The 12,540-nt window shown below is 45.5% G+C and overlaps 1 protein-coding gene across 1 annotated transcript in view; it reads right to left on the bottom strand.

Annotated features, from left to right (window-relative positions):
- The window catches only part of LOC118376135 (leucine-rich repeat-containing G-protein coupled receptor 6), a gene marked incomplete at its 5' end in the record, with an annotated part of 55,838 nt that overhangs the window by 40,011 nt on the left and 3,287 nt on the right, over window positions 1-12,540 (bottom strand). The window contains 6 exons of the mRNA XM_052484154.1: window positions 18-83; window positions 249-320; window positions 2,677-2,745; window positions 2,870-2,941; window positions 3,386-3,457; window positions 3,978-4,046. Of these exons, the coding sequence (XP_052340114.1) occupies window positions 18-83; window positions 249-320; window positions 2,677-2,745; window positions 2,870-2,941; window positions 3,386-3,457; window positions 3,978-4,046 (420 nt within the window). The remainder of the gene's footprint in view (window positions 1-17; window positions 84-248; window positions 321-2,676; window positions 2,746-2,869; window positions 2,942-3,385; window positions 3,458-3,977; window positions 4,047-12,540) is intronic.

Below are 12,540 nucleotides of genomic sequence, written 5' to 3'. Positions count from 1 at the left end.
ACACCATGTTGACTCACATTTCCTGCAGGGCAGAGCAGTGATAGAAGCTGGGAAGATCCTCTATCTGATTATGAGACAGCTCGCTGTGAACACACAGGCAAAAATATCATTATAGTGTAATCTGGGGTTTCAGATCCATGTCAGAGGTTAGCCATTCTGTGGGTTTGGGATTTTATCAATTGGGGCATTTAGGGGGTACGGTTCAATTGAATTGTGTGTGTGCACATTCTTTCGTTCAAAGTACTCACAGTACTCTGAGGCGGAGTAGCTGCTGACACAACCGCTGAGGAAGAGTAGAGAGACCAGCCCTGGTCAATGTCCTAGAGAGAGGAGAGAGAGACAGAAGAGGGTATTTGAGTATTGTAGTGATTGTTTAGGTCCAGGGAAGGCAGTTGATTCTTCTGTCTCTGTGATACTAACACAGTGAGACAGCTAGCGCAATAGGCTAAAGCTAAGCAGGGTTGGGACTAGTTGGTCCCTGGATGGGAGACCAGATTTGGCTGGAACTGGTGTTGTAAGGCCAGTTGTGGGCCCTCTTCCCTCTAGTCTAAGAGATCCTAATGCCCAAGAACTTTGTCAACGTCAGTGCATGTGTATGCTCTGTCATTCCCTCCCAGAGCCTCTGTCATTCCCTCCCAGAGCCTCTGTCACACCCTCCCAGAGCCTCTGTCATTCCCTCCCAGAGCCTCTGTCGTACCCTTCTAGAGCCCCTGTCACACCCTCCCAGAGCCTCTGTCGTACCCTTCTAGAGCCTCTGTCGTACCCTTCTAGAGCCCCTGTCACACCCTCCCAGAGCCTCTGTCACACCCTTCTAGAGCCTCTGTCGTACCCTTCTAGAGCCCCTGTCACACCCTCCCAGAGCCTCTGTCACACCCTCCCAGAGCCTCTGTCGTACCCTTCTAGAGCCTCTGTCGTACCCTTCTAGAGCCCCTGTCACACCCTCCCAGAGCCTCTGTCGTACCCTTCTAGAGCCTCTGTCGTACCCTTCTAGAGCCCCTGTCACACCCTCCCAGAGCCTCTGTCGTACCCTTCTAGAGCCCCTGTCACCCTCCCAGAGCCTCTGTCGTACCCTTCTAGAGCCTGTCGTACCCTTCTAGAGCCTCTGTCATACCCTCCCAGAGCCCCTGTCACACCCTCCCAGAGCCTCTGTCGTACCCTTCTAGAGCCTCTGTCATACCCTCCCAGAGCCTCTGTCGTACCCTTCTAGAGCCTGTCGTACCCTTCTAGAGCCTCTGTCGTACCCTTCTAGAGCCCCTGTCACACCCTCCCAGAGCCTCTGTCGCACCCTCCCAGAGCCTGTCGTACCCTTCTAGAGCCTCTGTCGTACCCTTCTAGAGCCCCTGTCACACCCTCCCAGAGCCTCTGTCACACCCTCCCAGAGCCTCTGTCACACCCTCCCAGAGCCTCTGTCGTACCCTTCTAGAGCCTCTGTCGTACCCTTCTAGAGCCCCTGTCACACCCTCCCAGAGCCTCTGTCACACCCTCCCAGAGCCTCTGTCGTACCCTTCTAGAGCCTCTGTCGTACCCTTCTAGAGCCCCTGTTGTACCCTCCCAGAGCCTCTGTCACACCCTCCCAGAGCCTCTGTCGTACCCTTCTAGAGCCCCTGTTGTACCCTCCCAGAGCCTGTCACACCCTCCCAGAGCCCCTGCCATACCCTCCCAGAGCCTCTGTCACACCCTCCCAGAGCCTCTGTCACACCCTCCCAGAGCCCCTGCCATACCCTCCCAGAGCCTGTCGTACCCTCCCAGAGCCTCTGTCACACCCTCCCAGAGCCTCTGTCGTACCCTCCCAGAGCTTGTCGTACCCTCCCAGAGCTTGTCGTACCCTCCCAGAGCTTGTCGTACCCTCCCAGAGCCTGTCACACCCTCCCAGAGCCTCTGTCGTACCCTTCTAGAGCCCCTGTCACCCCTCCCAGAGCCTCTGTCACACCCTCCCAGAGCCTCTGTCACACCCTCCCAGAGCTTCTGTCACACCCTTCCCAGAGCCCCTGTCACACCCTCCCAGAGCCTCTGTCACACCCTCCCAGAGCCTCTGTCACACCCTCCCAGAGCCTCTGTCACACCCTCCCAGAGCCTCTGTCGTACCCTTCTAGAGCCCCTGTTGTACCCTCCCAGAGCCTGTCACACCCTCCCAGAGCCTCTGTCACACCCTCCCAGAGCCCCTGCCATACCCTCCCAGAGCCTGTCGTACCCTCCCAGAGCCTCTGTCACACCCTCCCAGAGCCTCTGTCGTACCCTCCCAGAGCTTGTCGTACCCTCCCAGAGCTTGTCGTACCCTCCCAGAGCTTGTCGTACCCTCCCAGAGCCTGTCGTACCCTCCCAGAGCTTGTCGTACCCTCCCAGAGCCTGTCGTACCCTCCCAGAGCTTGTCGTACCCTCCCAGAGCTTGTCGTACCCTCCCAGAGCTTCTGTGGCCAGTTAGCTACCTGATGATACAACTCTCCCCTTCTATTTCTGTCTCTGTTCCCATTCTCTGAGACACTCATTAGGTAGGGGAGACTGAGCCCCTGCACTCATTACAGCAGTAGTGTGTGTGTGTGTGTGTGTGTGTGTGTGTGTGTGTGTGTGTGTGTGTGTGTGTGTGTGTGTGTGTGTGTGTGTGTGTGTGTGTGTGTGTGTGTGTGTGTGTGTGTGTGTGTGTGTGTGTGTGTGTGTGTCTCTCTCTCTCTCTCTTACAGTGTTTCCAGGCTGGTGGTTCCTTTCAGGTCGGGGAAATCTCGTATCTGGGTCGCCCCGTTTAGGGAGCTGGAGAAGGACGCGCTCGTTAGTTAGATGGTACACACACATACACACTCATGTGGTCTGCTATATCCAAGACATACATCCAAAAGTCATATTGTCAGACTGGAGAAGGAACCTCATTACTCACAGTGTATGGAGCTTAGGTAAAAACTGGAAAGCGGATCTTCCCACAGACTGGATGGGATTCTCATAGAAGTGACTGAGGAAGAGGTCATGTTATTTATTTCACCAAGGCCTTTGTCTGTTTATCACGTGTACTTGTATGTGTGTGTGTTTATCAGTGTGTGTGTGTGTGTGTGTGTGTTTGTCAGTGTGTGTGTGTGTGTGTGTGTGTTTATCAGTGTGTGTGTGTGTTTATCAGTGTGTGTGTGTGTGTTTATGTGTATTATTAATCAGTTTATGTGTGTGTGTGTGTGTTTATCAGTGTTTGTGTGTGTGTGTGTTTATCAGTGTGTGTGTGTGTGTTTTATCAGTGTGTGTGTGTGTGTGTGTTGTGTGTTTATCAGTGTGTGTGTGTGTGTGTGTTTATGTGTATTAATCAGTGTATGTGTGTGTGGGTGTGTTTATCAGTGTGTGTGTGTGTGTGTGTGTGGGGGTGGGTGTGTGTGTGTTTATCAGTGTGTGTGTGGGGGGGGTTACTAACATGGTCTGTAGCTGGCGGTTTCCCATGAAGGCTCTCTCAGGGATCGCTCTGATGTTGTTGTGGTGGAACCCACTAGGACACACACACACACACACACACACACACACACACACACACACACACACACACACACACACACACACACACACACACACACACACACACACACACACACACACACGTCAGAGCATCTGCTAAGTGTGAGAGAAATCATAGCCCTCCCCTCGGTGTGCAGCTATTGAGGTTTGAGATGTTGTACCCTGCACTAAAACCACTGATAGAATATGATATAAATATAACATCAACCACTGATAGAATATGATATAAATATAACATCAACCACTGATAGAATATGATATAAATATAACATCAACCACTGATAGAATATGATATAAATATAACATCAACCACTGATAGAATATGATACAAATATAACATCCACCACTGATCCTGATCACAGAGAGAACATATGATAGTCAAGCAGGCAAGTGTGTGTGTGTGTGTGTGTGTGTGTGTGTGTGTGTGTGTGTGTGTGTGTGTGTGTGTGTGTGTGTGTGTGTGTGTGTGTGTGTGTGTGTGTGTGTGGACTCACAGTTCCTGAAGCTTTGCCAGGGTCCTGATGGCTGTAGGAAACTCTGGTAGATCATTGTAGTTCAGATCCCTGAGAGGGGAGATAGGAAGAGATAGAGAGGAGGAGATAGGAAGAGATAGAGAGGAGGAGATAGAGGGAAAGAAGAGAGAGAGAGAGAGAGAGGGAATAGAAGGGAAGAGGGAATATAGGAAGAGGAAGATAGGAAGGAGAGAGGGGGAGATAGGAAGAGGAAGGAGAGATAGGAAGAGAGAGCAGAGGGGAGATAGGAAGAGATAGAAGGAGAGAGATAGGAAGAGAGAGCGAGGGGGAGATAGGAAGAGATAGAAGGAGAGAGATAGCGGGGAAGAGAGAGAGAGGAGGAGATAGAGGGGAAGAGATAGAGAGGGGAGATAGAGAGAGAGACAGAGGGAGAGGGGAATATAGGAAGAGGAAGAGGGGGAGAGAGATAGAGAGGAGGAGATAGGAAGAGAGAGCGAGGGGGAGATAGGAAGAGATAGAAGGAGAGAGATAGTGAGAGGGAGATAGGAAGAGAGAGCGAGGGGGAGATGGGAAGAGATAGAAGGAGATAGATAGTGAGGGGGAGATAGGTAGAGAGAGCGAGGGGGAGATGGGAAGAGATAGAAGGAGATAGATAGTGAGGGGGAGATAGGTAGAGAGGCAGGGAGGCAAAGGGAGAGATAGGAAGAGAGAGAGGGAGAGAGATAGCGAGGGGCAGATAGGTAGAGAGACAGGGAGACAAGGGGAGAGATAGGGAGGGGGAGATAGGTAGAGAGACGGGGAGACAAAGGGGAGGGGGAGATAGGAAGAGATAGAGGGAGAGAGATAGAGAGGGGGAGATAGGAAGAGAGACGGAGGGAGACAGAGGGAGAGAGAGAGAGACGGAGAAGATGAACCTGGAGAAGAGTCCCCTTAGCAAGCTGGTCCTGGGGCTCTATTCACAAACACACCCCACAGAGCCCCAGGACAGCAGCACAATTAGACCCAACCAAATCATGAGAAAACAAAAAGATAATTACCAAATCACGAGAAAAAATATATAATTATTTGACACATTGGAAAGAGTTAACAACAAAACAGAGCAAACTAGAATGAAGCTTGTTGATTAACTTGTTAGATACAGAATGTATCTGCCTTTAACATCTCAAATCAAACCAAAGTTTATTTGTCTGAATACAACAGGTGTAGTAGACCTCACAGTGAAATGCTGAATACAACAGGTCTAGTAGACCTCACAGTGAAATGCTGAATACAACAGGTGTAGTAGACCTTACAGTGAAATGCTGAATACAACAGGTCTAGTAGACCTCACAGTGAAATGCTGAATACAACAGGTGTAGTAGACCTTACAGTGAAATGCTGAATACAACAGGTCTAGTAGACCTCACAGTGAAATGCTGAATACAACAGGTCTAGTAGACCTCACAGTGAAATGCTGAATACAACAGGTGTAGTAGACCTTACAGTGAAATGCTGAATACAACAGGTGTAGTAGACCTCACAGTGAAATGCTGAATACAACAGGTGGAGTAGACCTCACAGGGAAATGCTGAATACAACAGGTGTAGTAGACCTCACAGTGAAATGCTGAATACAACAGGTGTAGTAGACCTCACAGTGAAATGCTGAATACAACAGGTGTAGTAGACCTCACAGTGAAATGCTGAATACAACAGGTGTAGTAGACCTCACAGTGAAATGCTGAATACAACAGGTGTAGTAGACCTCACAGTGAAATGCTGAATACAACAGGTGTAGTAGACCTCACAGTGAAATGCTGAATACAACAGGTGTAGTAGACCTCACAGTGAAATGCTGAATACAACAGGTGTAGTAGACCTCACAGTGAAATGCTGAATACAACAGGTGTAGTAGACCTCACAGTGAAATGCTGAATACAACAGGTGTAGTAGACCTCACAGTGAAATGCTGAATACAACAGGTGTAGTAGACCTCACAGTGAAATGCTGAATACAACAGGTGTAGTAGACCTCACAGTGAAATGCTGAATACAACAGGTGTAGTAGACCTCACAGTGAAATGCTGAATACAACAGGTGTAGTAGACCTCACAGTGAAATGCTGAATACAACAGGTGTAGTAGACCTCACAGTGAAATGCTGAATACAACAGGTGTAGTAGACCTCACAGTGAAATGCTGAATACAACAGGTGTAGTAGACCTCACAGTGAAATGCTGAATACAACAGGTGTAGTAGACCTCACAGTGAAATGCTGAATACAACAGGTGTAGTAGACCTCACAGTGAAATGCTGAATACAACAGGTGTAGTAGACCTCACAGTGAAATGCTGAATACAACAGGTGTAGTAGACCTCACAGTGAAATGCTGAATACAACAGGTGTAGTAGACCTCACAGTGAAATGCTGAATACAACAGGTGTAGTAGACCTCACAGTGAAATGCTGAATACAACAGGTGTAGTAGACCTCACAGTGAAATGCTGAATACAACAGGTGTAGTAGACCTCACAGTGAAATGCTGAATACAACAGGTGTAGTAGACCTCACAGTGAAATGCTGAATACAACAGGTGTAGTAGACCTCACAGGGAAATGCTGAATACAACAGGTGTAGTAGACCTCACAGTGAAATGCTGAATACAACAGGTGTAGTAGACCTCACAGTGAAATGCTGAATACAACAGGTGTAGTAGACCTCACAGTGAAATGCTGAATACAACAGGTGTAGTAGACCTCACAGTGAAATGCTGAATACAACAGGTGTAGTAGACCTCACAGTGAAATGCTGAATACAACAGGTGTAGTAGACCTCACAGTGAAATGCTGAATACAACAGGTGTAGTAGACCTCACAGTGAAATGCTGAATACAACAGGTGTAGTAGACCTCACAGTGACATGCTGAATACAAGGAGGTGATAGTAAGACCTCACAGTGGGAGATGACTAAGAGATAGAAGTAGACCTCACAGTGAGATAGTGACCTACAGATAGGAAGAGTAGAGCGAGGGGAGATGGGAAGAGATACAAGGAGATAGATAGTGAGGGGAGATAGGTAGAGAGAGCAGGTGTAGATAAGACCTAGAAGGAGATGCTGAATACAGGGGGTGATAGGTAGACCTCAGGGAGGAAATGCTGAGATACAAAGGTGTAGTAGACCTCACAGTGAAATGCTGAGGGCAGATAGGTAGAGTAGACAGGGAGACAAAGGGAATACATAGGGTAGGGGAGATAGGTGAAAGACTGAAGACAAAGGTGTAGGGGGAGATAGGAAGAGATACAGGGTGTAGTAGACCTAGAGAGGGAAGATAGGAAGACAGACAGGTGGGAGACAGAGTGAAATGCTGAATACACGGAGAAGATGAACCTGGAGAAGAGTCCCCTGAATACAACTGGTCCTGGGGACCTCACAAACACACCCCACAGAGCCCCAGGACAGCAGCACAATTAGACCTCACCAAATCATGAAAACACAAAAAGATAATTACCAAATCACGAGAAAAAATATATAATTATTTGACACAGGAAAGAGTTAACAACAAAACAGAGCAAACTAGAATGAAGCTTGTTGAATACAGATACAGAATGTATCTGCCTTTAACATCTCAAATCAAACCAAAGTGAATTTGTCTGAATACAACAGGTGTAGTAGACCTCACAGTGAAATGCTGAATACAACAGGTCTAGTAGACCTCACAGTGAAATGCTGAATACAACAGGTGTAGTAGACCTTACAGTGAAATGCTGAATACAACAGGTGTAGTAGACCTCACAGTGAAATGCTGAATACAACAGGTGTAGTAGACCTCACAGTGAAATGCTGAATACAACAGGTGTAGTAGACCTCACAGTGAAATGCTGAATACAACAGGTCTAGTAGACCTCACAGTGAAATGCTGAATACAACAGGTGTAGTAGACCTCACAGTGAGACCCTCACAGTGAAATGCTGAATACAACAGGTGTAGTAGACCTCACAGTGAAATGCTGAATACAACAGGTGGAGTAGACCTCACAGTGAAATGCTGAATACAACAGGTGTAATAGACCTTACAGTGAAATGCTGAATACAACAGGTGTAGTAGACCTCACAGTGAAATGCTGAATACAACAGGTGTAGTAGACCTCACAGTGACATGCTGAATACAACAGGTGTAGTAGACCTCACAGTGAAATGCTGAATACAACAGGTGTAGTAGACCTCACAGTGAAATGCTGAATACAACAGGTGTAGTAGACCTCACAGTGAAATGCTGAATACAACAGGTGTAGTAGACCTCACAGTGAAATGCTGAATACAACAGGTGTAGTAGACCTCACAGTGAAATGCTGAATACAACAGGTGTAGTAGACCTCACAGTGAAATGCTGAATACAACAGGTGTAGTAGACCTCAGTAAAATGCTGAATACAACAGGTGTAGTAGACCTCACAGTGAAATGCTGAGTACAACAGGTGTAGTAGACCTCACAGTGAAATGCTGAATACAACAGGTGTAGTAGACCTCACAGTGAAATGCTGAATACAACAGGTGTAGTAGACCTCACAGTGAAATGCTGAATACAACAGGTGTAGTAGACCTCACAGTGAAATGCTGAATACAACAGGTGTAGTAGACCTCACAGTGAAATGCTGAATACAACAGGTGTAGTAGACCTCACAGTGAAATGCTGAATACAACAGGTGTAGTAGACCTCACAGTGAAATGCTGAATACAACAGGTGTAGTAGACCTCACAGTGAAATGCTGAATACAACAGGTGTAGTAGACCTCACAGTGAAATGCTGAATACAACAGGTGTAGTAGACCTCACAGTGAAATGCTGAATACAACAGGTGTAGTAGACCTCACAGTGAAATGCTGAATACAACAGGTGTAGTAGACCTCACAGTGAAATGCTGAATACAACAGGTGTAGTAGACCTCACAGTGAAATGCTGAATACAACAGGTGTAGTAGACCTCACAGTGAAATGCTGAATACAACAGGTGTAGTAGACCTCACAGTGAAATGCTGAATACAACAGGTGTAGTAGACCTCACAGTGAAATGCTGAATACAACAGGTGTAGTAGACCTCACAGTGAAATGCTGAATACAACAGGTGTAGTAGACCTCACAGTGAAATGCTGAATACAACAGGTGTAGTAGACCTCACAGTGAAATGCTGAATACAACAGGTGTAGTAGACCTCACAGTGAAATGCTGAATACAACAGGTGTAGTAGACCTCACAGTGAAATGCTGAATACAACAGGTGTAGTAGACCTCACAGTGAAATGCTGAATACAACAGGTGTAGTAGACCTCACAGTGAAATGCTGAATACAACAGGTGTAGTAGACCTCACAGTGAAATGCTGAATACAACAGGTGTAGTAGACCTCACAGTGAAATGCTGAATACAACAGGTGTAGTAGACCTCACAGTGAAATGCTGAATACAACAGGTGTAGTAGACCTCACAGTGAAATGCTGAATACAACAGGTGTAGTAGACCTCACAGTGAAATGCTGAATACAACAGGTGTAGTAGACCTCACAGTGAAATGCTGAATACAACAGGTGTAGTAGACCTCACAGGGAAATGCTGAATACAACAGGTGTAGTAGACCTCACAGTGAAATGCTGAATACAACAGGTGTAGTAGACCTCACAGTGAAATGCTGAATACAACAGGTGTAGTAGACCTCACAGGGAAATGCTGAATACAACAGGTGTAGTAGACCTCACAGGGAAATGCTGAATACAACAGGTGTAGTAGACCTTACAGTGAAATGCTGAATACAACAGGTGTAGTAGACCTCACAGTGAAATGCTGAATACAACAGGTGTAGTAGACCTCACAGTGAAATGCTGAATACAACAGGTGTAGTAGACCTCACAGTGAAATGCTGAATACAACAGGTGTAGTAGACCTCACAGTGAAATGCTGAATACAACAGGTGTAGTAGACCTCACAGTGAAATGCTGAATACAACAGGTGTAGTAGACCTCACAGTGAAATGCTGAATACAACAGGTGTAGTAGACCTCACAGTGAAATGCTGAATACAACAGGTGTAGTAGACCTCACAGTGAAATGCTGAATACAACAGGTGTAGTAGACCTCACAGTGAAATGCTGAATACAACAGGTGTAGTAGACCTCACAGTGAAATGCTGAATACAACAGGTGTAGTAGACCTCACAGTGAAATGCTGAATACAACAGGTGTAGTAGACCTCACAGTGAAATGCTGAATACAACAGGTGTAGTAGACCTCACAGTGAAATGCTGAATACAACAGGTGTAGTAGACCTCACAGTGAAATGCTGAATACAACAGGTGTAGTAGACCTCACAGTGAAATGCTGAATACAACAGGTGTAGTAGACCTCACAGTGAAATGCTGAATACAACAGGTGTAGTAGACCTCACAGTGAAATGCTGAATACAACAGGTGTAGTAGACCTCACAGTGAAATGCTGAATACAACAGGTGTAGTAGACCTCACAGTGAAATGCTGAATACAACAGGTGTAGTAGACCTCACAGGTGAAATGCTGAATACAACAGGTGTAGTAGACCTCACAGTGAAATGCTGAATACAACAGGTGTAGTAGACCTCACAGTGAAATGCTGAATACAACAGGTGTAGTAGACCTCACAGTGAAATGCTGAATACAACAGGTGTAGTAGACCTCACAGTGAAATGCTGAATACAACAGGTGTAGTAGACCTCACAGTGAAATGCTGAATACAACAGGTGTAGTAGACCTCACAGTGAAATGCTGAATACAACAGGTGTAGTAGACCTCACAGTGAAATGCTGAATACAACAGGTGTAGTAGACCTCACAGTGAAATGCTGAATACAACAGGTGTAGTAGACCTCACAGTGAAATGCTGAATACAACAGGTGTAGTAGACCTCACAGTGAAATGCTGAATACAACAGGTGTAGTAGACCTCACAGTGAAATGCTGAATACAACAGGTGTAGTAGACCTCACAGTGAAATGCTGAATACAACAGGTGTAGTAGACCTCACAGTGAAATGCTGAATACAACAGGTGTAGTAGACCTCACAGTGAAATGCTGAATACAACAGGTGTAGTAGACCTCACAGGGAAATGCTGAATACAACAGGTGTAGTAGACCTTACAGTGAAATGCTGAATACAACAGGTGTAGTAGACCTCACAGTGAAATGCCGAATACAACAGGTGTAGTAGATCTCACAGGGAAATGCTGAATACAACAGGTCTAGTAGACCTCACAGTGAAATGCTGAATACAACAGGTGTAGTAGACCTCACAGTGAAATGCTGAATACAACAGGTGTAGTAGACCTCACAGGGAAATGCTGAATACAACAGGTGTAGTAGACCTCACAGGGAAATGCTGAATACAACAGGTGTAGTAAATGCTTACTTACAGGTTCTAACCAATCGTGTGAAATAGGTATTAGGTGAACAACAGTAAAAAGACAAGTTATATACAGTAGAGAGGTTATATACAGTAGAGAGGTTATATACAGTAGAGAGGCTATATACAGTAGAGAGGTTATATACAGTTGAGAGGTTATATACAGTAGAGAGGTTATATACAGTAGAGAGGCTATATACAGTAGAGAGGTTATATACAGTAGAGAGGCTATATACAGTAGAGAGGTTATATACAGTAGAGAGGCTATATACAGTAGAGAGGTTATATACAGTAGAGAGGCTCTATACAGTAGAGAGGCTATATACAGTAGAGAGGTTATATACAGTAGAGAGGCTATATACAGTAGAGAGGTTATATACAGTAGAGAGGCTATATACAGTAGAGAGGTTATATACAGTAGAGAGGCTATATACAGTAGAGAGGTTATATACAGTAGAGAGGCAATATATAGTAGAGAGGATATATACAGTAGAGAGGCTATATACAGTAGAGAGGTTATATACAGTAGAGAGGCTATATACAGTAAAAAGGTTATATACAGTAGAGAGGTTATATACAGTAGAGAGGCTATATACAGTAGAGAGGTTATATACATTAGAGAGGCTATATACAGTAGAGGCTATATACAGTAGAGAGGTTATATACAGTAGAGAGGCTATATACAGTAGAGGCTATAGACAGTAGAGAGGCTATATACAGTAGAGGGGCTATATACAGTAGAGAGGTTATATACAGTAGAGCGGTTATATACAGTAGAGAGGCTATATACAGTAGAGAGGCTATATACAGTAGAGAGGTTATATACAGTAGAGAGGCTATATACAGTAGAGAGGTTATATACAGTAGAGAGGTTATATACAGTAGAAGGGCTATATACAGTAGAGGGACTATATACAGTAGAGAGGCTATATACAGTAGAGAGGCTATATACAGTAGAGAGGTTATATACAGTAGAGAGGCTATATACAGTAGAGAGGTTATATACAGTAGAAGCTATATACAGTAGAGAGGCTATATACAGTAGAGGGGCTATATACAGTAGAGAGGTTATATACAGTAGAGAGGTTATATACAGTAGAGCGGTTATATACAGTAGAGAGGCTATATACAGTAGAGAGGCTATATACAGTAGAGAGGTTATATACAGTAGAGAGGCTATATACAGTAGAGAGGTTAT

The sequence above is a fragment of the Oncorhynchus keta genome, chromosome 28 (assembly GCF_023373465.1).
Source record: "Oncorhynchus keta strain PuntledgeMale-10-30-2019 chromosome 28, Oket_V2, whole genome shotgun sequence".
NCBI lineage: Eukaryota > Metazoa > Chordata > Actinopteri > Salmoniformes > Salmonidae > Oncorhynchus > Oncorhynchus keta.
Note: the sequence above shows the minus strand (reverse complement) of the source record. Positions and strands in the feature narration are given on the sequence as shown.